A 25,571-nucleotide genomic window follows, 5' to 3' on the forward strand; every position below is an offset into this window, starting at 1 on the left:
CAATTTTAGGTAGGTTGCCATGTCAAAGCAACATCCACATGAATGCCAGGAACCAAGGTTTCCCAGCAGAACATTGCCCAGAGCACCATACTGCCACCTCCGGCTTGCCTTCTTCCCATACTGCATCCTGGTGCCATCTCTTCCCCAGGTAAGTGAAACACATGCACCCAGCTGTCCACATGATGTAAAAGAAAACGTGATTCATCAGACCAGGCCAGTTTCTTCCATTGCTCCATGGTCCAGTTCTGATGCTCACGTGCGCATTGTAGGCACTTTCGGCAGCGTACAGGGGTCTGCATGGGCACTCTGACTGGTCTGCAGCTACGCAGCCCCATACGCAGCAAGCTGCAATGCACTGTGTGCTCTGATATCTTTCTATCATAGCCATCATTAGCTTTTTCAGCAACTTGCGCTACAGCAGCTCTTCTGTGGGATCAGATCAGACGGGCTAGCCTTCACTCCCCATATGTGTCAATGAGCCTTGGGCGCCCTTGACCCTTCCACCGGTTCACCGGTTGTCCTTCCTTGGAAAACTTTTGGTAGGTACTAACCACTGCATACTGGGAACACCCCACAAGTTTTGCCGTTTTGGAGATGCTCTGACCCAGTCATCTAGCCATCATAATTTGGCCCTTGTCAAAGTCACTCAGATCCTTACGCTTGCCCATTTTTCCTGCTTCCAGCACATCAACTTCGAGAACTCACTGTTCACTTGCTGCCTAATACAACATCTGTATATCTGCCTGTATATCCAATCCCTTGACAGGTGCCATTGTAACAATATAATCAGTGTTATTCATTTCACCACTCAGTGGTTTTAATGTTATGGCTCATCGGTGTATGTTGTGGTGTGGCATAATAGCATCCACATGCTAATACTGGCTGTTGACACAGACAGTGATGCACCCTTGGTGCTTGGGCCAATCGGTCACTGATTGCAGATATATATATAAATTGAATATAAATTGAAACAGTAGCTTTGCACACTGATTTTTACAAATAATTCTACTATTTTCATTTCATGTATTGCTAGGCATAATCTTCTAAGACCTGGACCATGGACCTGGAGATAGTTCATCCAACTATCTCTGTACATTGATGGGATGACAATCAACCAAATGAATTATATGACAGTGCAATTGCTCTCCTTTCCAGAATGCAATGTCTGAGATTTATCCGCAAATTTAGTGCAAAGTGAGCTAAGAGCATCCACGCCTTGAGCCTAAATTACAATAAGGTTTCTCATCTTTATGCAAATCCTACACAATGCCACACATTTGACAAAAATGTATTTTATTAGGCTTTTATGTAACAATAAATTAGAGTTATGAAAGCAATACAATCTTTGTAATAAATAAGTTAAATAAAATTAAATTAAAACCTAACTCATCCAATAATTATCATGAAAGCACAAACAAGCACAGAGTGGTCAGATAATAAATATAAATGTTTTAAAAATATAAGTATAAGTATAAATGTTTCAAAAATATAAATGTTTTAAATAAAAATACATAATTATGAACTCGTTGTGATTATTGTAAAACCACAAACAAGCAGAGAACAGTCAGGTATCTCCAGCTGAGATAGACTTAAACATAAAATGAGCCTCCAGATTTACACTTGTACCTAGTACATACTTTCTGGAAGCTGGTTTTCTGAATCAGATCTCATTCTGAGAGACTACGGTCTCATCATGAAGCGTGAACAGCTGCTGGGGACTGGGTTGCTGCTGACACATTTGCACTGGCTTAAAGTCATCCTTTGAGGTGGTGATGAACCAGCCTGGGTATTTGACTGACTCAAAGGTGTTAAGGGAGTCACCAGGACCGTTTCTGAAGAAAAGGAAGCGCTCCATGCCATCATTCTCCTTAATGGCCTTCAGGCTCTCTTTGTCTTTTACCTCCTACAAAAGAATTAATCCATTACTTCTATAATAACCATTATAAGTTAGCCTTCTCTAATTTTGACTTCATCAGACATTGTGATTCACTGCTGTGTAAAAAGTTTTAGTTATGCCCCTCCTCATCCTGAATTTGTTTCTAGTCTGAAGGCTAAAGCCTGTAATTGGGTGATTCCACAATGTTGTTAGTGTCCTACTGATATTACATTTACAAATATGTATGTAAAGTAAAGGTTAAAGGCATTTTAATCTAGGTAAAGCATCCTTCACACCAACCTATGTGTATGTTTTTAGATTAATAATATTACATAACATATTTTGGATTAATTAAAACATGAATAAAACCTCTACAGCACCTCTACTTTACCTCCAGCCACTATAACTACACTTTATCTTGAAATATAATCATTCAAATACTTAAAAATATGATTTTTTTTTGCATTAATCCATGTGAATATAATGCTTGAAACAAGTGACTAACTGATCCAGTGGGTTTTGTCAGATGGTTATGTTCACATACCTCTATGCCTAGAAAAGGAGTTCCATTCGCCATTGTGCATGAGAGAAAGAGGTTGCTCTTCACAATCCCCAAACAGACAGGCTGGCCTCTTGTGTTTTCTGTGCAGTTTGGTGGCGTGTAGGCTGAGAGGTTGAACCATGCTGTCAAAAAAATATTCACTTTGTTTAAATGTCAATACAGCTTAGAGGTTTTTACAATAGACAAGAAAGCCAGAAGGAAGCAGCAGCAAGAAAGAATTAAACTGAAAAGGTATGAAGGTTGAGAAGTGAGAGTGACAAGTCAGGACTTATAAGGTGAACCAAAGCTCTGGATGGTGCCATAGAGTGAAGTTATAGGCAGATGAATAAAAGATGGAGAGAAGACAGAAGAAATGGCAGGAATTATGAAGAGAGGCAGATTACGAAGGGGCATGTGAGAAGACACAGCATCGTAAAGCAACAGTAGTGGTAGAATAGCGATTAAGGTTGTAAGCTAATGACTGGAAGATTGTAAATTCAAATCCCAGCATTGCCAAAGAGCCCAGTTTGGCACCTGAACAAGGTCTTTATCCATCTGCTATGCTATATGCTTTGACTGAATTTTGCCTCAGACTTTGGAACCAAATCAATTCCTGTAAACTGTTAGTAGTGATGGTGGTTTGTATTGGAAGTTTACCTTTATTTTTCTCGTTTCCTCCCTTCAGAGTAATGGCCAGCAGAATAGGAAGATTTTCTCTCCGCACCAAGGCCCTTTTAGACTTGTCACATATAGTGCACTGCACAACCTTGTCCTGCCTGCTGTAACTCTTGGATTCACTGCACTTCAAATCGATCACTATGCTCTCTGTGTGAGGAAGATGGGAGTGTGTCAGTTCTCATGGAATCAGTTACATCTCACACCAGAGCAAAGTAAGAATATATACATATAGATTAAAATATAATGAACCGCACCTTCAATCACATTCTCCATGATGATATTGAAGAGCTCCTGGTCAGTGAACTCCGTGGACTTAATGTTTTGAGTGTGCTTCAGCCTCTGCAGAGCGATTACAACGTTAGCAACGCGGCGCATGCTAAAAGGCTCCTTGGTGACCTCGATACGGAGTCCTTTGTGCAGGTCACATCTGCCACTCTGTAACACACCAGAGTCCACAGTGAGCTCAGGTTTTGATATAGTGAAAAGAAACATGAGCTGTGTTGAGGTGAGGTGAGGCTTTACAAATCTGTATCCATGACTTACCATGGCCAAAGGATCAGAGCAGTCCAGCTCGTCAAAATCCATGTCGTCTGAATCAAATCCACAGTCACTGTCGAAGTAGCTGTTAAAAGGGAACGAATTCATGAATGAGTGTGTTTATTTCTTGACTTAGCATATGAACAATTCTCTAATTCTCTCTAATCCCTAATCTCTAACTGTATTGCTTGCTACACAGGAATAAAAATAATATGGAATAATAATAATAATAATAATAATAATAATAATAATAATAGGTGTTGTGCTACAGAACAGCAGCAAAGACATCATGCTTAAAAAACATCCTGATAAGACATGGTCAATTTAGAACAGTCTTTAGCTACCAGCATCAGACCAGAAGCCTTTCCAATCTCATCAGCAGAAGTGAATGTGTTTTACAACAACTTGTCTAGCTGGAAAATGTCAAAACGTGCAAAACGCTTAAACTACTCATCCAGGGAGCTTTATCATTCAGAGGAGTGGCAAAGTTTATTTGCCTTGACTTTCTACTCCTGGACATTCAAAATGACCTGGGTGACTGAACACCTTCACAGACTGGGACTTAGTATTAATATCAGATTCCACAAATACTAATGTCACAAGACATTACCCTCATGACCGTATTAGGTTATTTAATTCATTGCTTCCAAGACAAGACTTACCTTTTCAGTGTTAACAAATCGTTGTCAGCCATTTCTAAAAAATAAATAAATAAATAAAGTTAGAAGTTACTTTTAATTTTAATCAATCAATCAGTCAGACATTCATCCTGCAGACTTCAGATTTTCTACACATGCGTATAAATCCACAGAATACGTACCAGTGGTTAATGAGCTCGGATTAGAAAGTGTGAACTGAAGTTGTCTTGTGAGACTCTCTGTGTTGCAGTTGAGCTGCTTTGTGTCATGCAATCCTGTGTCTGTGCTGCTGTTTTTATACGCTGTGGCTGGGGAATTCTCACACACGGCAGCGGATGAACGGTTGCACAATGCGCAATTACATCACCAAGCACTTACTTCACTTTTGACATTCTTTAGGGAAACTACAGTTCCTTGTAGAATATCCTAAATAAAATAGTAGAACTTTTTTACTGTCTATTTTTCTATATAATAATAATAATAATAATAATAATAATAATAATAATGGTTTTAGTGCTACGCTGTTATAATGTTCTCAGTAGTGTACTAAAGTGTTCCACCTGATCATCAACTGGCAGGACATTCATACTGCAGTGTGTGATTGCAATTGTGATTGTTTTTCCTCATAGTTATCAAATACTCATTAGGCTTCACAGGACATTATCAGTTTAAAAATCCTAAGGATGATGTCAAATGCATGCAAAATCCTCATTTTTATGATGAAGGTCCGACTATGTGAACACTAACTATTTTATACATACATGTCAATGTACGTATAAGAGTTTTAGGTAAGACTTTAATGAAGGTAATGCAATGAGTTAGTAATAAACCATCACCCAACAGACATGCACTCTTAGAAAAAATGAACTCTTTCAGGGCTCTTCAAGGGTTTCTAGCCTTTTAAGATTTCTATTTGGAAACATTTCCGATAGCTTTTCAACATAGAACCTTATAAAACAAGGGTTTTCAAGCTTATCCATAACGGGTCGTTGTGGCTGCAGGTTTTCAATCCATCAGGAACCACACCTGTTTAATCACTAGTAGTTGTGGCTATTGTTTGGTTGGTTTGAAACCCTGAAGCAGATAAGCTTAGACACATCCCTGATATTGAAGGGTTTCCTCAGAGGGAAGAACTGTTAAGGGTCTCACTTTTACCTTTTTTCCCCCCAAGAAAGTGACAAAAATACTTATTGCAATTTTCTTTCCTTCCTACAAAGGAGGGCAGCGAAATTTTGTGAAAAGCAGTGAAAGGAACTGTACAATATTGTGGATTTTCGGGCTTTTTTTCTAATATTATTTTATATGTGTGTAAGAGTGCCTTTTTCTTATGCAATTTTCCATTTTGCAACCAGGAAGATGACACTTCCTCATTTTGTTATGATGGCAAACAAGACTCGCCAGTTTTCTCTAGTTTCTGTTTTTTGACCAGACAGGATGGTGTCAAACCTTAGTCTGAATTAGAAGGGAATGGTTTGTGGTATCAGAAGTCAGATATTGCCCAAGAATCTGCAGTTGTATGATGTTAATAAGAAAGAATATCTGGTATTGCAATGCAATAGGTGAAAACAAAACTTGCTTAATAACTCAGATCCACACCCTGCATTCCAAAACCTGAGTGTAAAACTACTGCTCTGAACTGAGGGCACATCTAGAAAACGTTAAAAAGAATACTAAGGATATTCAATTCAAATGAATTTAATTATAGTTGTATAGTGCTTTTAACAATGCACACAGCTTTACAGAAATCTGGATATAGATTTAAAAGCCAGAGGCAATGGTGGCAATGAAAATTCCGTGAGACCACATGAGGAAGTATCAGAGTACAAGAATGAAACCTGTCCTCTTCTGGGTGGCACCGGATAAGAGTCATTACTCACCCACAGTTGTAAACTATAGAACCACAACAGGAATATTATTTTTATTGTGTGGTTTCACAATGGGGCTGCCAGTAGCTCACAGCTTCAGGGTTCCTTGATCCTGAGTTCAGGTTACTGTATGGAACTTTTTCCTCCCCAAACATGCTGGTATATACAGTATACGCTAAACTGCCCCTAAATGTGAATGGTGTTCTGCTATGGACTGGCGCCCCACACTCTCAGAAGTAAAGGTACCAAACTGTCATTTTCCTTGTTGCTGAGGTGGTACCATCAAGGGGACATGTTTTGTACGCTTAGTATGTATCTTTTACCTGGGAACCTTAAGGACCACTACTCCTCAAGCTAATTTAGGGTACACCATTTTCAAGAAACTTTCCAGTATTTTGATTTCTTAGTTTTTTTTTCACTTGCACATAATGGTATATTCACCACAAAACTTAAAGATACTAGTTATGAGTTTACATTTTAAGATTTTCCCAGTCTCTTTTTGTAAATGACTGACAAGCAAATCCCAGTTTTGACAATTTTGTTATTAAGGTTCATAAACTTTCCTTTCCCCAAAATTATTTTAAGAAAATGGCATCATAAAAAATATTGTAAATATTCATCTGCTAATAAAAAATCTCAGCTATGGCTAAATAAGCAAAACTATCTACTAAGCTAATTAAGGGTACACCACATGCACTTTACCAGGAAAAGATCAAGTAGTATGAATAGCGAGATATATCTATATATCCATTAGTCATTCTGACAATGACACTGCGACACAGAAAGAGAGCATGACAGTGTGAGCGAGACCATGAGCAAGCAAGTGAGCGAGAGTGAAAGAAAGTTGGGCTGATCTGTTTTTTTTTTTTTTTTTTTTCCCCAGAAATAAATCTAATAAATTTAGAAATAAATAACAGGTTTGAAGGCTGTCTTGATTTAGTTCACTTAAATAATGAATAGGTTTCTAAGTTCATAACGAATGCTCAAATAACTGCTATTTTATACACCTGGAGATCTAGGGATGACTGAATATTTATCTTCTTAAATTCATTCAGCTTCAGTAACTTCTTTTATCCTGGTTGCATTTTTTTTTTTTTTTTTTAAAGAGGAAATTGCACAATGGAACTTTGGATCTGCTTTGTCAATAGCACACATCTAACGGAAAAAAAATGTAAGCACTTATAAGAGCAACAGATTGTGATGTTATTGATGTTATTTAGCTTGAGCTTACTTGAAGTTTGTTTATATGGACATGCCTTTTAGTTTGTATAGAAAGTCTGTATTTCACAAGAATTGCACAACAGAAACAATTCCAGCTGGAAAAAAACGATTATGCTCAGACTGGGAATTCCGTGCCACAGAGTACTCTCATGTTTAAACATTGTGTAAACTAATGAAGCAGAACTGACACATAATGTTGTAGTGTATTAGCTAAATTACTGGTAAAAAATTTAAATATTTATATGTACTGTGTAAATATACCGTTTTTCAATGTTGTGTATCTGTTCATACTGCAAGGGAGTGTACTACAAAATATAACACTGTAGCTGCAGTACAGGTATTCAATTATGTAGGAACCTGCTGCATTTTGTTTAAAACTGATTTGTGAAGGTATGTGCCAACACTCTTCAGTGGCTTATCAAAAAAGAGAGAGAGAGGGTTCCACAAATATTGGGGCTGATCATTTTGGAAATAAAAAGAAAACAAACTATACTTGAAAAAAATTTATATAAAAGCATATACATCATTATTTTGAAGCTCAAAATACTGAAAATAAAAATAATTGAATAATAATAATTTCATGTGCTCATTTTCATGAAACTTTCCAATATTTTGATTTCTTAGTTTTTCCACTTGCACATAATGGTATATTCACCTAAAACTTACAGATACTAGTTATGAGTTTACATTTTAAGATTTTCCCAGTCTCTTTTTGTAAATGACTGACAAGCAAATCCCAGTTTTGACAATTTTGTTATTAAGGTTCATAAACTTTTCTTTCCCCCAAATTATTTTAGGAAAATGGCATCATAAAAAATATTGTAAATATTCATCTGCTAATAAAAAATCTCAGCTATGGCTAAATAAGCAAAACTATCAAATTAGTGGTTCTATTGACAGTATAGGGATAGTACTGTGTAAGGTACTGATTAAACTATTATAATAAGCAGTAAAATTACTTGTATATAAATCAGACAAAGAGAAGCTTGAAGAGCTGTTAAATCAATATGTGTAAATATATTTATAAAATACATAAAACATTTGTTATAATTGACCTCTTCCTCCTTTATGTAGTAAAGTTTCCATGATGTAGAAAAACTAGTCCAAACCAGTCCAAACTGATTTTATTAGTTCTGTGTTAGCTGTCTGTAATTATATTGTAACCATACATATGCTACACTACAAGTTCAAACAAGCTCCACTCAGTTCAGGCCACTTCCAGTGATTCTTACAGCCAAAATCCTATAACTGAGTAGGCCTAGTCATACGTTTTGTACATCAAGCATAGCATGTAGTACTAGCATTACTTCTTTTGTTTTAACATATTTAAATTAGCTATTGTGTTCTCTGTTATCAGTGTATGTTTAGCTGTGGTTCTTTCAATTCACGGATTAATGCTGAAAAATATTTAATACAACTGCTTATACAATTGTCTTTACCCACATTGGTCTGGGTCTATACTGTGTCCTACTGCGCCATCTAATGGAAGCCTACAGTAAAAATGTAGACAACACAACTTCCACACTGATAGGTTTTTTATTTCCTACCCAAAAAAAAAAAAAGTTGAGATTGGGAGCATTTAATGCATGAGCAGTATTCAGTATTACAGAGAGGCTTAGAATTTCTACAAAAACTGTCTCATTACAATTCAGCTACTATTTTATAACTGGAAAAAAAAAAATCAACATTGTCTGCCAGAAATTATTGCCAATCTATAGATTACAAATCAAAAATGCATTAATGTACTGCAGCATCTATCCTACACAAAGGGCAAATACAGGATTTCTTCTTATAAATATACTAGAAATTGAATTTAGTTTACTATATGCATTAAATTGTATAAGGTAATATAATCTGGTTTTATCAACAGAACAAGGTATTTTAACAGCTGAAAAATACTTACCTCCGAGTAAATATGCATTATTCCTAGTCAATCTTTGACATTAATTCCAATTAATATGATGCATCAGGTACATGCTTCTGGATTTGAAATGCAACTACCCTAAAATAGGAAACTTGGTTATATGACTATTTTAAATCAATTTAAAAAAAATAGCTGTCAGTCAGGGAAAACTAGCATAGTCGCTCAATCCTAAAATAACAAGCAGTCTTTTGCCTTTTGCCTCGTCATCCCCCAACCCAAAGAAACATACACACAAACGAAGTCAGAATGCAATTAAAACAAAAGAAAAGAAAAAACAAGAAAACTCCTTTACTTTCCAGCATCAACATGGCGTCTGGAACTGAAGTCACAGATAAACAGTAACTGAGCACTACAATGGCACATATTACAAATACTTTCAGGCAAGGGAAAAAAAAAAAAAAGGACTGAAGTCCATTTCCTTTTACAATGCCCTTGAGTAGCAATATGGAAAAATGTAATTCTGTCAACTACATTGCTATCGTGTTGCATGGAATGTGATAAATAAAGTTCAGTCTAAAATATTCCTCACAGAAGCAGTAAGACAGAAGTGGGTAAAAAGTTCTGGGGAAAAACCAACATAAAGCCTTTTAGTAAGATACTGGGCCACCACGAGGCACATTTCAGTGGCATCCATTGTACAAGTCTCTGGAACTGTATTGGAGGCATAAGCACTGTCTAACACAGCTCTACAAAATCTCCTTAAGGTATACGACTGAGTTGAGATCTGGCGACTCTGAAGTCAAACCATTCAATGAGCCCTCTTGCCCTGTGGATGGGGGCGGAGTCATCCTGGAAGAGGCCCAGCCCATCAGGACAAAATTGTTTAATTAGAGGATAAAAGTGATCAGTCAGAAGAACTTTGTATTGATTTGCAGTGACCCTTAAATGTAAGGGGACAAGTAGACCCAAAACATGCAAGCAAATTCCCCCCTACAGCATAACAGTCATCGTTTGTTCCTTTAATTTGTCACCCATCATTTGTCACCAACATTTTATAAAATATTAAATCAATTTATGACACAAGCACACAAATCACTTTGGTCCTCCTGTACATGAATGGAAATCATGAACTCATTAAAGGTTGGTTTGAGTGCTGAGACTGTGGAAGTGTTGCAGGAATTGTCTGATGATGAACAAACAGTCCAAGGAAATTCTAGTAATTTTTGTTCCAGTCAACTTTGCACGCGCGTGTGCGCTCAAAGACCAACTCCCATCAGTTTCAAGTGTTGCTGAGCAAATTTGTGAAAAAGCGCCTAGTGATTTGGGGCCATGTAGAACACAAAACACTTTCAGAGTGATGCTCAGTCTCTGCTGTTAGTTGGAGTTTGGCTGCTGCAGCAATAGCCATTGTAGTTCAACATGCAAAATAAAACTGTCATGTCAGAAAGAAACTACTATTTTTAGTTTGATAATGTTTTGGGTCAAATGCATTACAATAAATATAAAGACAGAAAACATAATTCCCAGATTACATGGACATTGTGTTTAAAAAAAAAAACAACAAAAACAAAAAAAAACCCTGTAACTTCAGAATGGTATTTATACTATGAAGTTTTGGGCTATAACAGCATCACCTTGTAACTAATCACATATAAACACTAAAAAAATTTGTAAATACTAAAACTACAGAAGCTGAACACTTCACAAGACTGCGATTCAGAGTGTGACAGATTTAAAGAGAGATTTACCTATGAAGAAGGCAGGGGGGGAAAAATTGAGACCCCCAAAAAAGGCAAAACAACAAAGAGCAGTTCCAGCTGCCCGTGCTGGCACTCAGTTGTCTATTGGCACATAAAAAAGTCAGCAAAGGCTTTAACACAGGACCATGCCACATAGACACACACCAATCCAACACACCCACAGCAAATAAAATCAGTATAAGCACCAGTGATGAATGAAATCTGGGAACTTCATACATAACAAGTAAGAATAACTGTAAAAATTGAGTCAGAGGTTAAAATTGAATCCTTGTCCACGCTTAAGCAGCTAGATCAAACAGCTTCAGTCTGGCCTGGAGCTACTTTATCAGTCCTGCATTCCAGAGCCTTGCTTGTACCTGCAAACCCCAGAAATTGAGAAATCCATAAGATTCCACTGCAAGCCCTCACATGCTCACATCCTCTGTCATGCAAGAAAAGAAAGAAAGAATTTCAAATAAGTTCCTTTCCCCTAAAAAAAAAAACTTGTTTCTGATTTATAATGACCGAAATACAATTACAAATATATGAATCACTTGTGATTGCAATGAACACTTTCCACTTTACAATGCATATGGAATTCTGCAATGCTGCACTTCACACAATAAAACAATGAAATATGTATTAATTGTAAAATATATCTGAACTGTAAGGGGCTAAGCACCATACGAGACTATATCTCTTACTGTATTAGCTGAGCTTGGGTATAGATGCATGGTGTATGGACATACTGCTCTAGAAGATACTGAATTTCACAAAGTTTCATTGCAGTTCTATGGAGGGACAAAATAAGAGAAAATGATAATACAATAGGGTCCTTTGGTGCTTGACCCCTAATTTTATCTACTGCACACAAGAACACAAGAGTAGTAAAGTGGAAAACACATACACAATCTACTGGGACAAGAAGAAAGGTGCACAAATTGTCATCTCCAGAATTACTGGTACCCTTCAAAGAAATGAGAGAAAATAAATATAGGAAAAAAAAAAATGCAACATAGAAGGTTTGGTATGGAACCAATGTAGTTTTATGGTAACAATCTTTTATTAAGCAATGCAACCTCTCTACAAAACACTGGTTTTAAAATAACTGGCACCCCACAATTAATATTTGATGACGATTTTATACAAACATCTTTGCCAATTTTAGCTCTCGAATGGTGTCAATAATTCTGGAGTTGTAGTGCTAAAGGGCACCTAACAAAGGGGAAACAAGAATATACCTACTTATAAGTCTCAGTTGGAGAGGCATGGAGGTTAGGACTTTTCTGACAATTCACAAGGACAATGTAATTTATTTCTACTACATGCAGACAAGTTAGTTGCAAGAGCATGAGGAAAAGTTTTCCTCACTGAATTGCGAGGAGGGATTTGATGGTCATAAAGTATGAAGCAATCAAAAAACTCAGGCGTAACTTCCCAAGCAAAATGATGTGCACATGCCTCTGTGCAATGTTCAGGAGTGAATGTCAATGATGCTTCACACAAACAAACTCATGCTGAGCACTGAACTTGCCTTTACCTCTATACACTTAAGAGTAGTTGTCAATTGCATCAAAGAATGAAAAGTGAAGAGAAAATTCTAGCGTTGCCATCAAAGAGAAAAGAAATTGGAGACAAAAAAAAAGCAACAGGTTCAATTAATATTAACAAAAGACAAGGTTAAGCAGTTTCCTTCTACAACTGCCTAATCTCATCAGAACTTTAGACACTTGTGATATTTCACCCTAAAAAGATGAAAATATATAGATAAATAGTGCTTTCTTTGGCTTCATCAGCACTGTGTGCGCAATTTTGGGAGCTCTACTGAGGTGTTTAAAGGTGAAAGATCACTTTAAATTTCAAAACAATTGCAGTGCTTGCACTACTGTCCATTACCAAATGTTACGTTGATTGTGTCCGTGCCTTCAGTCACAGCTCTGTACCTTGGGTGAAGTTCTTCTCATTTAGGAGTTTGGTCTGGCTGTTAGGAAGGATCTTAATCTCTGGAGGACCAGGGCTCTGTGATACCCGAGATGCCATCAAGGCATTGAGGTACTGCAAGCGGGTTACCTGTGTGAAACGAGGAGGAAAACAACCACGTGACAGGCAGAAATGGAGAAATAAAAAAAAAAAAACAAAAAAAAAAACAGGAATACACTTCTATTAGTTATATACACTGCCTGGCCAAAAAAAATGTCGCTGTTTGGGTTTAAATAAGCAAATACTTCAGAGCCTATGATTGGATCATTACTGCAGTGATTAAAATGTTTCAGCTGGCAACAGTTCTTTTAACCTTAACTGATGCAGTGTGTAGCTTCTCATTTCTTAAGCAACCATGGCAGATTACGTATCCCATGGTTGTGGAAAAGATGATACTGAAGGGGAAAATTGTTGGCCTGCATCAAGCAAAGAAAACAACTAAGGAGATTGCTGAAATCACTGGAACTGGGTTATGAAATGTCCAGTGCATTATTAAAGCCTATAGTGGTGAATTGTCAAATTTACAGCAGAAATGTAGTCGGAAAAAAATCTTGAGTGATCGTGATCGGAGATCTTTAAAAAGCTTGGCGATGTCACATCGTAAAAAAATCGACAGGAGAACTCAAGGCTATGTTTAATAGTGAAAGTAAGAGCATTTCCACACACAGTGTGATGAGAACTTACAGGATTTGGACTAAACAGCTGTGTGGCCACAAGAAAGCCATTTGTTAGTGGGACTAATCATAAAAAATGACTTCAATTTGCTCTGGAGCATAAAGACTGGACTGTGGAGCAATGGAAAAAGGTCCTGTGGTCTGATAAAATCAGATTTACCCTATTCCAAAGCAATGGGCGTGTCAGAGTAAGAAGGGAAATGCATGAAGTGATTCACCCGTCATGCATAGTGCCTACTGTACAAGCCTCTGGAGGCAGTGTTATGATCTGGGGTTGCATCAGCTGGTCAGGTCGAGGCTCTGCCTCATTGTGCGGCAATAAAATGAAGTCAGCTGAGCACCTGAATGTACTGAATGACCAGGTTATCCCGTCAATGGACTTTTTCTTCCCTGACAGCACAGGCATATTCCAGGATGAAAATGCTAAGATTAATCAGGCTTAACTTGTGAAAGAGTCGTTCAGGGAGCATGAGGAATCATTTTCACACATGAATTGGCCACCACAAAGTCCTGACCTTAACCCCATTGAAAGTCTTTGGGATGTGCTGGAGAAGACTTTACAGAGTGGTTAGACTCTCCTGTTCTCAATGCAGGATCTCAGGCAAAAATGAATGCAACTCTGGATGGAAATAAATGTTGTGAAGTTGCATAAGGTTGTTGAAACAATGCCAGGACAAATGCGTGCTGTAATCAAAGCTAAATGCAGTGCAACAAAATATTAGATTATGCGACTTTTTTTTTTTTTTTGGCCAGGCAGTGTATAAAATACTGACTATTGTATAACTGTGGCAGGACCAATGGTGAACTGGGATACGAATTAAAATGTACCAAACATTAGAATTTATATCTAGTTTGTATTTGTATTATTTTAAGAATGCTACATACACACACATACAAACTGTTCTAACAAAGTGGGAGGCAGATGTGAATGAAACATTAGACACTCCTTCATGCAGAACATTTCCCTAACAATTTGAGGCTTTGGCAGGTGGACTGGCATCTTTAATACAGACCACAGGTTTGCAGTAGTGTTCAAATACAGAGACCTACACTGTCATTGCAAAACACAGATTTGGATGTCTCGCAACCATTTCTTTGATGATTTGGACATACTGTATGTTTGGTGTCATTATCTTGTGGAATATTTGGCCAAGTCAACCATAATACACATAACGACGCCATTCATCTTACCAAGATAAATGGAACAACGACTACGAAACATCCCCAAGGCCTCACTGATCTGCTATAATATTTCACAGTGGGTTTGGGTGCTTTTCCTAGTTTGCAGGCCCTGTACCTTGGGTGGCATGCTGATTGATGTTCATGCACATACAATCTGTGCTAACAATGCTTTTGATAGTCATTATTTTTGAGTATCCATATTGTGTTATCATGCACTGTAAGTACACGCTAGAAATGGCTGTGTGCAGTAAAATGGTTTACCAAGATCAGATTCACATTATGGTATAAGAAAAAAAGAAAAGAAAAAAGCTTCTGTAACAATGTATAGTTGAGTTTAAAGGCTGTGTGTCTCACCCTGATGAGCTGCAGGTCGGTAAGGGCTCGGACTGTGTAGTCAGGACAGTAACTGGACGGGCTTGTGGCTTCTCCCTGCTCAAATGTGTCTCTCAGGGGGCGACGCTGTGTGGACACTGGCGACTGATGTACTAGGAGGACAATAGTGGATTATAAATTCACCTATGAAACATACCATTAGCTATAACCAAGCTGTGCAAAGCAGACAAGGGAATCTAACTTCAGAGGATTCACTCCACTTCACCCAATACTGATAATAAAGACTTCTACTGAAGTGGACGGTGATAAGTGCTAAATAAATTAATGACCATGATCAATTAATTGTGCATGTATTCAACATAATTAGATAAACTGGGGGGAAGAAAAACCCTGAAAAAAAACAACAAAAAAAAACGTTACACCGCCCCATGACACAGAATGAGCAGCAATTGTCTGGCTTCATGTGACTCGGAGGAAGCACATGATAGCCTTGCCACTCCTGCACTGGTAGCTGTCTTACGATAGTGGAGACCTAACTGGTGGTTGGGAATTGGCAGACTATATTAGGGAGAAAATCAGGGGGGTGGGGGAGGGAACCCTCCTTAAGGTTTACACGTCAAATAAAAACATACCAGAAGAAGGCGCTGTCAGCGCTGACACCCCATAGTAGGTGAAGGCTCCGTTCTCAAACTTTAGGCCCTCTTTTCCAATCTCCACTTCCACACGGCCCTAGACACAATAGTGCTCAGATGATGATCATTAGAACATAATCAGCATACCCCAAAAAAACTTCTTTCTTTTAATTATTTGTGCATCTGTGATTTGATATCTGTTTGCAATTTGCAACTATACATTCATTCCATTAGCAATAAACCACAATAAACTCTGCTTTTATCTCTTGTTTGTGTACACTTCTGTCTCATCATCCTAGTCATAATGTTTCTCCCATTCCTGCCTGTATTTACAGTATCTCAGTTATTTCTGCTGCTGGTTCTCATTTGAACTGTGAGGTTAACCTGTAAAGAGCTGTCCTATGACAGAAGAAATGAACCTCAGTAGAGACAGTGCACTCTTTTGGCATTGTGTTCAGTGTGAAATTAAGCAAAATACTTGTGTTACTTAGGAACACAAACTGTGTTACTAAGAGAACAACAGAGTCCTTCCTCCCAATCTTACAAATATATGCAGCTCCTGCTCTCATCATGATTGACAGAGGAAAAAAAAAAGTTACAAATATGCGAGTTACAAAAGTTACAAATAAACGGCATCTCAGTTGCAACTGCAAAGGGATGTGGTACAGAGCTCATAAATTCAGATCAAATTAATGAGGATATCTGGTCAGCCCAACTCAAAATTACTTAACTTTATTATTTGAAATATAATACTTAGTAATAATACTACTAAGAGAATGCTGGGTATGTGTTAAAATCACTCACTTTACTCACTCAATTTACTTCTTCCCTAAACTCTGTTTCCTGACATTCACATTTTCATGTAACACAAACCAGTTTTCTATGCTTCAGCACACTTGGTTCTGTTTGTAAGTATATTTCTTACTGTTTTTAATTTCTTTTTGTTCATATTACCTGCATGTTGCATTCTATTTTTGTAATTCAGCATCACTGTAAATGAAAGTTACAGTGTCTCAATTGTGCTCTTGTGTGTGCGTCTCAGAGATTTAAATATATGTGACAGTTAAAAGAAAGGAAAAGACCCTGCACAGGCACATATTATAACTCAGCTGTTAAGGGTCTGGGTTAGTAACTGGAAGGTGGTGAGTTAAAGTCCCTGAATTACTAGGGAGCTGCTGCTGGGGAGTTGAGACAGACCTCAACTATCCTGTCTGGCTCACTTGTAAGTTGCTTTGTATAAAAGCATCTGCACCAAATAAATCACTAAAATGAAATGCATTGTTTGTTTACTATACAGGTCCAACTGTACTAAAAAACTTACATAGTGCACATGCTAATGTAAGTTCAAAAAGCAATCCAGGCAGCCTTTTTCCCTGCTGTCACTCCCTCATGTTCTAACACCATATTTGTCATCAGTCACTGATGTAATCAGCGGTGAGGGCGTTCACCCACAGAAAGAGTCGCCATGTTGCATATTTGCTGGTAGAAGCTACATATATAGAGATGTGTATATTTACCATTTTTACAGCTCAAATAGCCTGCTGTGTTTTTGCCCTCAACAAAACTGGTAGAAGGTCTTTGGCTGTTCTATAACACAGGTCTCTCTCACATCTTTGTTTCTGCTCTGCTTGGGTTTAAAGAAGTTAAAATTTTAAGACTTACTGAAGTTTACAACTAGTGCCACTTTAATAAATGACGATTAAAAAACTTTAATAAACTTTAAAACCATATATGTGGAAAGTGGCATTACACAGCTTATTTCATCAGGCCAATAAACTCATATACAGTAATGCAATTTATGTACTCATAATGATAACACATCAAACCTTGAGGTGGATGGGCTACAACAGCAGAAGACCACATTAGGTTCCACTCCTGTCAGTCAAGAACAGGGATCTGAGGCTATCATGGGCACAGACTCACTGAAACAGGACAGTTGTGCCCATGATAGCCTCAGATTCCTGTTCCTGGCTGACAGAATTGGAACCTGATGTGGTTTTCTGCTGTTGTACCCCATCCGCCTCAAGGTTCGATGTTGTGTGCATGCTGAGATGCTTTTCTGCTCACCATGGTTGTAAAGACTTACTGTTTGAGTTACTATATCAGTCTCTGCAGCTTGAACTAATCTGGCCATTTTCCCCTGCCATCTTATCAACAAGGTGTTTCCACCCACAGAACTGTCGCTTACTCAGTGTTTTTTGTTTTCGCACCATTCTGTGTAAACTCTAGAGACTGTTGCTTGTGAAATTCCCAGGAGATCAGCAGTTTCTGAAATACTCAAACCAGCCCATCTGGGACCAACAATCATGTCACAGTTAAATTCACAGAGATCACACTTTCTTCATTGACCTGTATCTGCATGATTTTTTTTATTTGTGCTGCTGCCACATATTGGCTGATTAGATAACTGCATGAAAGTGCAGGTGTTCCTAATAGAGTGGACGGCGAATGTGTATACACACATACATACACTCAACGAACACTTTATTAGGAACACTATACTAATACTGGGTAGGGCCTCCCTTTGCTCTCAAAACAGCCTCAATTCTCTGTGGCATGGGTTCCACAAGATGTTGGAAACATTCCTTTGAGATTCTGGTCCATGTTGACATAATTGCATCACACAATTCCTGCAGAATTTTCAGGTGCACTTTCATGCTGTGAATCTCCTGATCTACCACATCCCAAAAGGTGTTCTACTGGATTCAGATCAGGTGACTAGGAAGGCCACTGAAGAACACAGAGCTCATTGTTATGTTCATGAAAAAAGTTTGAGAAGACTTTTGCTTTGCGACATGGTGCATTGTCAGTATGTAGGAAGTAGCCGTTAGAAGATGGTAAATTGTGGCCATGAAGGGATGCACATGGTCAGCAACAATATTCAAACAGGCTGGCATTAACGGGCCCAAAGTGTGCCAAGAAAACATTCCCTACACCATTACACCACCTCCACCAGCCTGGACTGTTGCCAAAGGCAGGTTGGGTCCATGGATTCATGCTGTTGGTGCCAGATTCTGACCCTACCATCTGTGTGCCTCAGCGGAAATCGAGATTCATCTGACCAGGCTACATTTTTCCAGTCTACACCTGTTCAGTTTTGGTGAGTCTGTGCCCACTGCCGCTTCAGCTTTCTCTTCTTGGCTGACAGACGTGGAACCCGATGTGGTCTTCTGCTGATGTAGCCCATCCACCTCAAGGTCCAACGTGTGCATTCTGAGATGCTTTTCTGCTCACCACAATTGTACAGAGTGGTTATCTGAACTACTGTAGCTCTTCTGTCAGCTCGAACCAGACTGGCCATTCTCTGTTGACCTCACTCATCAAGAAGGCGTTTCCTTCCACAGAACTGCCGCTCACTGGATGTTTTTTCTTTATTGCACCATTCTGAACTCTGAGACTGTCGTGCATGAAAATCCCAGGAGATCAGCAGTATCTGAAATACTCAAACCTGCCCGTCTGGCAAAAACAATTATGGCATGGTCACATTTTTTTCCCCCCATTCTGATGGTTGATGTGAACATTACCCAAAGCTGCTGGCCTGTATCTGGATGATTTTATGAACGGTATAGCTGCCACACAATTGGATGATTAGATAGCTGAATGAATGAGTAGATGTACAGGTGTTCCTAATAAAGTGTTTGGTGAGTATATATACAGTATACAGTCACTGGTCAAAACATGTCGACATCATAACAGGGAGTCAAATATGAAGCAAAAATGTCTCTGAAGACCTCTACTGGCTGGCTGCAGTGCAATTTTTAACCCCACACATTCCCATGTTATTGAATTGGACCCAGGGCAAATTTCTACTTTAAGTTACAGCTCCACAAACTATTATTGGGAATAATTTATATAATTTATAATAAATATTTTTCTTTATAAAAAATGTGCTTTATAAAAGTTATTTGGTGATAAATGAAAGAGCATGATTAGTGACAGTTGAGCCTCATGAAGATAAAGCTCTGGACAGCTCTGTAGAAAAGCCACGTCTTGTTCTGTTGTAAGCTGTTCTAACAGACCCTCAGCGGGGAGTACTTTGCAGTTTTTCTGGTATGTTGCTCATTTTGATACCTAAGGTGCTGTACTGATATTATAACTAGCCAGGCAATGTAAGTTACGAAGTGATGGCATAAATAACAGTAGCTAACAATAGCTCAGTTTTAAAATAATTTATTAAGTGTATGACCTTAACAAACACATGATATAACAAAATATCATGACAAGGTTAGCCTGCCTCTTTTTTTAAACAAACTGTGCTGAGAGACTGGGTTGAGAATAAAACAGCAATTAACTGCAGGTATCAGCTAGATGAAATCATGGAGAGCAACGATTTTTTCATTAAAAATACAGGTTGTGTTGTGTGTAAATGTTAACTGCTGTTTACCAGTATATTTTCAGGTGGTACTTTATATTTGCTACTCCTTACATCATCTTGATTAAAATGATGGATACTGTCAGCTTGCTAGCAAATAGTAGCTCAGTCAGTCATGACTCAAAGCTCCAAAATCTTTTCCCGGTGACTGTAAAATCAATATACCTGCAAAAATTATACAACAACTTTTAGCATTTTATTTATTAATTAATAACGCAGTAATTGCCATGTTGACTTAGCCGAAGTGACCTTTTAAGTTGCACTTTAGGTAATTCATCATGGATGTGCATGCTTATGTATGGGTGTGTGAGAGGCAGACCCACTACTCTGGCTGTATTTACTGCACATGCACTCTAGCTCCAATTTTTGCTAGATGGCAACTCCTATTTCGACCACAAAAAGGCTTCAAAAACACACAACGGGATTGAATGGGATACTATTGGCACCATGTTGTCCACTCATATACACAGTCATTGGTTTTGACAGCAAGGAAAAGAACAAGCCCCGCCTTCTTGCACAAGCCAACTTCACGGTCCTTGACTCACATGTAAGGCCCACATGTAAACCCCCAACTTTTTTTTTTTTTGAAAAATGCTCTAATAAAGAAAGGTCAGACATCAAAAATATTAGGTAATACATCTTAAATTGTACACTTTTGTTACATCTTTCATGAAATATGCTGGAGTTGCTCTTTAACAATGTTAAGATTGTCTGAACATTTGAATAACTACACAATGGAGAAATTCCTCTTTGATAAATGCATTCGCAATTCTCCCAGTACCATTTTACCAGAATAAGTGTGAAGTCATGAAAAATGCATGGCACCACTATGCAGAGTCTAGCACGTTATGGAAATTTCCTTGCTCAGACACCTGATATAACTCAATCCTGATTTACCAGGTTTGGTGGGTGTGTTAGAATTCTTGCCAAATCATGATAAAGCCTAGCCCTCACCGGAAATACGAAAATGACCAGCTCACCTGCAGTAGCAGAATAAAGTAGTCCACTGGTTGATTACGCGTGTAGAGGTAGTGGTCAGGACTCATTTTGTTGTTTGGGTCAAACTTCACTTCTTGATTGACACTGGGATGCCGTAAGAGATGAAATAAGACTTTTTCAGACACGCGCTGTGGGCAGAAATGCTCCACTTCTGTGAGATGCAGGAGAGAGACATGAGAAAAGAGCAGTATGAAATCATGGAAGTAAAACCTAGGAAATTAATTATATTTGAGAAACAAAGAACAATCCAAGAATTATCTTGTAAATAAGAAAGTGATAGTCCCTTCTTGTGGTACTGCTCAAGAGGTCAAGTTATTTCACATGTGTATCTTAAGCAGCCTATGACTAAGAAAAAAGAGACAGCTTTGTTTGCAAGTACAAACATGTCTATATGGCTTCCAGTATAGCTTTGTAGAGAGGATCTGGTATGCACTGAATCAGTCAAGACCAACTAATTCAAATGAATGTTTGTGGGGGGGGAAACAAAAACCTCATGAGACTTGACACGGTTTAATAATATCAAACCTGTCCTTCTCTTACAGCAGAAGAAATAAAGTTTAATATTACCTGCTAAAGTTCCATTAATACAAACTTTCCACAAAAAACTTAGCCTGAGGGCCATGTAGGGCTGAAAACCTACTCCTAAAACTCTTTCATTCAGTCCTCAAAAATACATCGATGGAAAAAGGTAAAACCTTTGCCAAGTGTGTAAAAATCACAAAAATTAGCAGAGTTGGAAGAACATGAAGTTGGCGCTAAGTAAATGATTAGCTACTTATGGAAAAAAAATTGTGTATGGCATCCAGCTTTTAAATTTAGCTTGTCGGTCCAGATATCAAGAATATATTGCCTTTCTACAGCGGTACAGCTCTGTCCTAAGATTCAGTTTAGCAGCTTGCATCTACAAAAACAAAACAAACAAACAAACAAAAAAAGCTGCCTGGAACCCAACATACACAGCACACAGCATGTTTGGTTCACTCGCTGCAGTTCTCACAGCAATCAGACTTTAGAGTTTGCTGAGAACCACCGTTCTGAGACCTTCTCTCTCTGACTGTCTCATATTATGGTCTACAGCTGAGTGCGATTACTTTGTTCTCACCTGCACCACACAGAGGCAGAAACGCACCAGGGATTGATCTGAATAGACTAAACACTGCATATATGGAAGCTAAGGGTGCTGACAGTTATACATAAAATGTTGTAAACTAGTTGTTTTTATAATTACCTAATCATTTATTTAGTGCCAGTTCTGTGTTCTTGGCTGTTTCTTGTGACTTACACATTTGAAAAAGGTTTGTTTGCCTTTTCATTACACTGTACTTCTGACCAGAAAGTTTGGTTTGTGCATGAAACTTATGGCTATTTGGTTTGTACACCAAACCAAAAGCATCAATTTTACTCTGATTAAGATTTGGCAAACTGGCTAATATGTGTGAAAATGCAATAAATATCTTATTCAGTGTTGCAAAAGCCCTTGTGAGAGCTGCTATGGGTATTTTGATTAATCATCGCATTTACACGGTTCAACAAATGCATTAAAAAATAACAACAACAAAAAAAATAATAATAATAAAGGCCAATCTTGAAACTTAAATTATGCATAACCACTGTGTTTTTGATGTACTGACTGGTATATGTATTGACACACTGCAAGCCACACCTCCATGTGTACACACTTCCATGCACCATGACAATAAAGAGCAAAAGAGCAACATATTCACTAGGTTGATAATAAGTTTGAGGTCCCCTGCTTCCTGTCTTTAAAAGTTGTTTGAGTTTTTAGTTTTATTTGAAGCAATTATTAGTAAGTCACACAAAAACAACAGGGTAAAAGTAGGAAGTTTTGGCTACAATAAATAAACTGTCAGACTGCTTGTGAGATTACGAACGTCAGTATGGCAATATAGTCGCAGAACGTAGTTGTGCTGCACTACGATAACTCAAAACAGGCACAAAAATACAATGTCCAGACCTCTGGAGAGAAAGCGGTGTGTAGCAAGTAGAAGCTGAGGAGACGTGCGGATCTTTGCCTCGCCCTCGGGCAGCTTAAAGAGAGAAAACTCCTCCTGTACTGCACGGGGCTCCAAAGGAATCTCCAGTGCGGGAGGAGGACGCTTCACTTTCATGTTCACTGTGGGAGAAAAAGGGGGGGAGCAAGTCTTGGAAGCAATGCATTCAGATGTTAGACTTCAGACACCAGGAAACATCGGAGATACTCACTATAGCCATCAGACTCATCCAGGATCTCCGACTTGATGATCTCTTCGATCACATCCTCGAGGGTGACCAGACCCAGCACCTCGTAGAAGGGGTCTCCCTCTCCCTCATTATTCACCCTCTGCACTATGGCCAGATGAGAGTTTCCTGAGAGAAGCAAGACATTGTCAGGAGTGGTGTACTTCACAAGTAATCAATGTTTTTGCAAATGCATTTAGTCAAGGCGACTGGTGGTACCATCTTGAAGTATAACATCATCCAAAGGAATTTATCAATTCAACTTCAGACAACTGCACTGTTATCACTGTTAGCAATGCCGTACTACCAGATAATCATCTTCAGTGACCTAGATCACATGTATCGAACCCTGGTCCTGTACAGTTTAGTGTTTTCCCTGCACAGATTCCACTAATCATCTAAAACAGTCCTTCTTGAGTTGAAGGGTGTGTTAGAGCAGGGGGACACAAAAATGTGCAGGAAGGGGGGGGTACTACAAGACCAGGGCTGGGAACCGGTGACCTAGATGACTGTATACCATCCTAGACTTTCAGAGCTTGACATGAAAATTACCTTTCTTAAACTCCTCGAGCATGGCATCCAGCTTGGTGTCATTGAAGACAAAATGTAGCGGGTGGTTGTAGAACTTGGTGATGGTGGTCATGGGGGTGCAGTCAGCAGGGTCCACCAAGGCCAGGTCCTTGACGTACAGGATCTCCACAATGTTGGAGCGCTCCTCCTCATACACAGGCACGCGGGTGTAACCACTCTGCATGATCTCAGACATAGTGGTAAAGTCCAGCACGGCCGTGGAGGGGAGCATGAAGCAGTCCTTCAGTGGCGTCAGGATGTCCTCCACCGTCTTGCTCCTCAGTGTCCCACGCCGGAACTCCTCCTTGACAAACTCACTGTAAGGGTCATTCACATTTGCCCGGATCAGCTCCATCACCTTCTCGCGCACTCCACAAGTGCTCACATCACGCCTAAGTGCCAAATCCAGGAAGAGCCCTAAGGGGCATGACAGGGGGCATGTGATGATCAGACAGCTCTGGGCCAGCCATACAAGACCCGGAGCGAGAGAGAAGCCATAACCTGAGCTCACGATATGGGGCAACAACTCTGCGACCAGGAATATGAGCGCAGCACATGCAAATACAGCTGGAAGGATGGATCCGAAGGCACGGTAGAAGATCACACCAAGCACCGAGTGGCCCAAAGCACACAAGAACAGCAGGGAGCACACCAGAAAGTTTCCTCTCCTCCGAATTGGCTCCAGGCGCTTCGCCAACCGTCTCTCATCTTCTGAGCCACAGCTGTGCAGCACATAAAGCTCCAGAGGGTCAAGCCAAAGCAGACTGAGATTTAGGCATCGTAACAGTGAGCATATGAGCACTCCTAGGATTATAATTACGGCTAGACCCCATGTTGGGATCCATTCGGGTGGCAGATCCGGGTCTTTTACACGTAACTTATCCGGCCCCGCTGACTGCCAGTTTTGCCCATCGAATACGCACAAGCAGTGATAAACCGGATGTGTTTCATCGTTTACCTGATCAGAGATGTTTCCATTCTCGGTTTGGACTACTATTAATCCCCCGTTTCCCTCATCCGCTTTAAACTCACCGCGCACTTGGAAAGCAGAGGCATTGCGCAGTGTTTCTTGGCTACATGCGTCTTCAGCGACACTTGCACGGACTTCTTTAGCGAACGCGACCCACGGCCAAGTCCCATTCAGCAGGTAGGAACCGAACAACCGGAGCTTGAAAGTGGAGCCACGCGCAGCAGTCAGGACTCGGTCGCGCATGTACACTCGCTCGGTGGCCTCCTCCAGTCGCAGGCCGAGGACCTGCGGCGAGCTGCTTTGGCTGCACACGCCAGATCCGAACCAGCAAGCAGACACTATCATTAATAAGATACGTAGCTCCGCCGAGCCAACCACCATATTGGAATCAGGCAGCTCGGTTTTAGTCGCTAATCATGTGACAACTGAGCCGGGCTAGCCTCCTACCACTTTTTTTCTCGTTGCCATAGAAAACAACGACAGAAACGTCCTCGCCCGCGCCGCCATGTTGGAGCAGAAGCACCAAAAACGAGAAAAACAAAACAAAACAAAACCAGGCACCAAAACAAAAAACGCTAAGTGAGTTCTCTCCCCAGCGCTCGTGACCGGAATGAAGACCGTTATTTTTTATGTTTTTTTTTTTTTTTTTTTTTTTTTTTTTT

General features: G+C 39.2%; 1 protein-coding gene across 1 annotated transcript; it reads right to left on the minus strand.

The window, feature by feature from the left end:
- Positions 1-1,286: 1,286 nt before the first annotated feature.
- Positions 1,287-25,556, minus strand: LOC113544794 (metal transporter CNNM3). The gene is made up of 13 exons (XM_053241537.1): positions 23,922-25,556; positions 23,355-23,498; positions 23,107-23,265; positions 21,113-21,282; positions 15,761-15,857; positions 15,150-15,280; positions 12,903-13,029; positions 4,295-4,328; positions 3,639-3,717; positions 3,350-3,530; positions 3,075-3,242; positions 2,421-2,560; positions 1,287-1,903 (listed from the first exon to the last, which is right to left on the minus strand). Exons 1-13 carry the CDS (start codon positions 25,288-25,290, stop codon positions 1,661-1,663), a joined length of 3,042 nt encoding a protein of 1,013 aa, XP_053097512.1. The 5' UTR covers positions 25,291-25,556; the 3' UTR covers positions 1,287-1,660.
- Positions 25,557-25,571: the final 15 nt, after the last annotated feature.

Source organism: Pangasianodon hypophthalmus, chromosome 17 (genome assembly GCF_027358585.1).
Source record: "Pangasianodon hypophthalmus isolate fPanHyp1 chromosome 17, fPanHyp1.pri, whole genome shotgun sequence".
NCBI lineage: Eukaryota > Metazoa > Chordata > Actinopteri > Siluriformes > Pangasiidae > Pangasianodon > Pangasianodon hypophthalmus.

Excerpts from the sequence above, each read along its gene's own strand:
- LOC113544794 (XM_053241537.1), bottom strand. The coding sequence starts at position 25,290 with ATGGTGGTTGGCTCGGCGGAGCTACGTATCTTATTAATGATAGTGTCT. Across the intron at positions 3,718-4,294 it reads GATTTGTTAACACTGAAAAG|CTACTTCGACAGTGACTGTG; the intron begins GTAAGTCTTGTC and ends CCCTTTTAACAG. Across the intron at positions 2,561-3,074 it reads AGGAAACGAGAAAAATAAAG|CATGGTTCAACCTCTCAGCC; the intron begins GTAAACTTCCAA and ends TTTTTTTGACAG.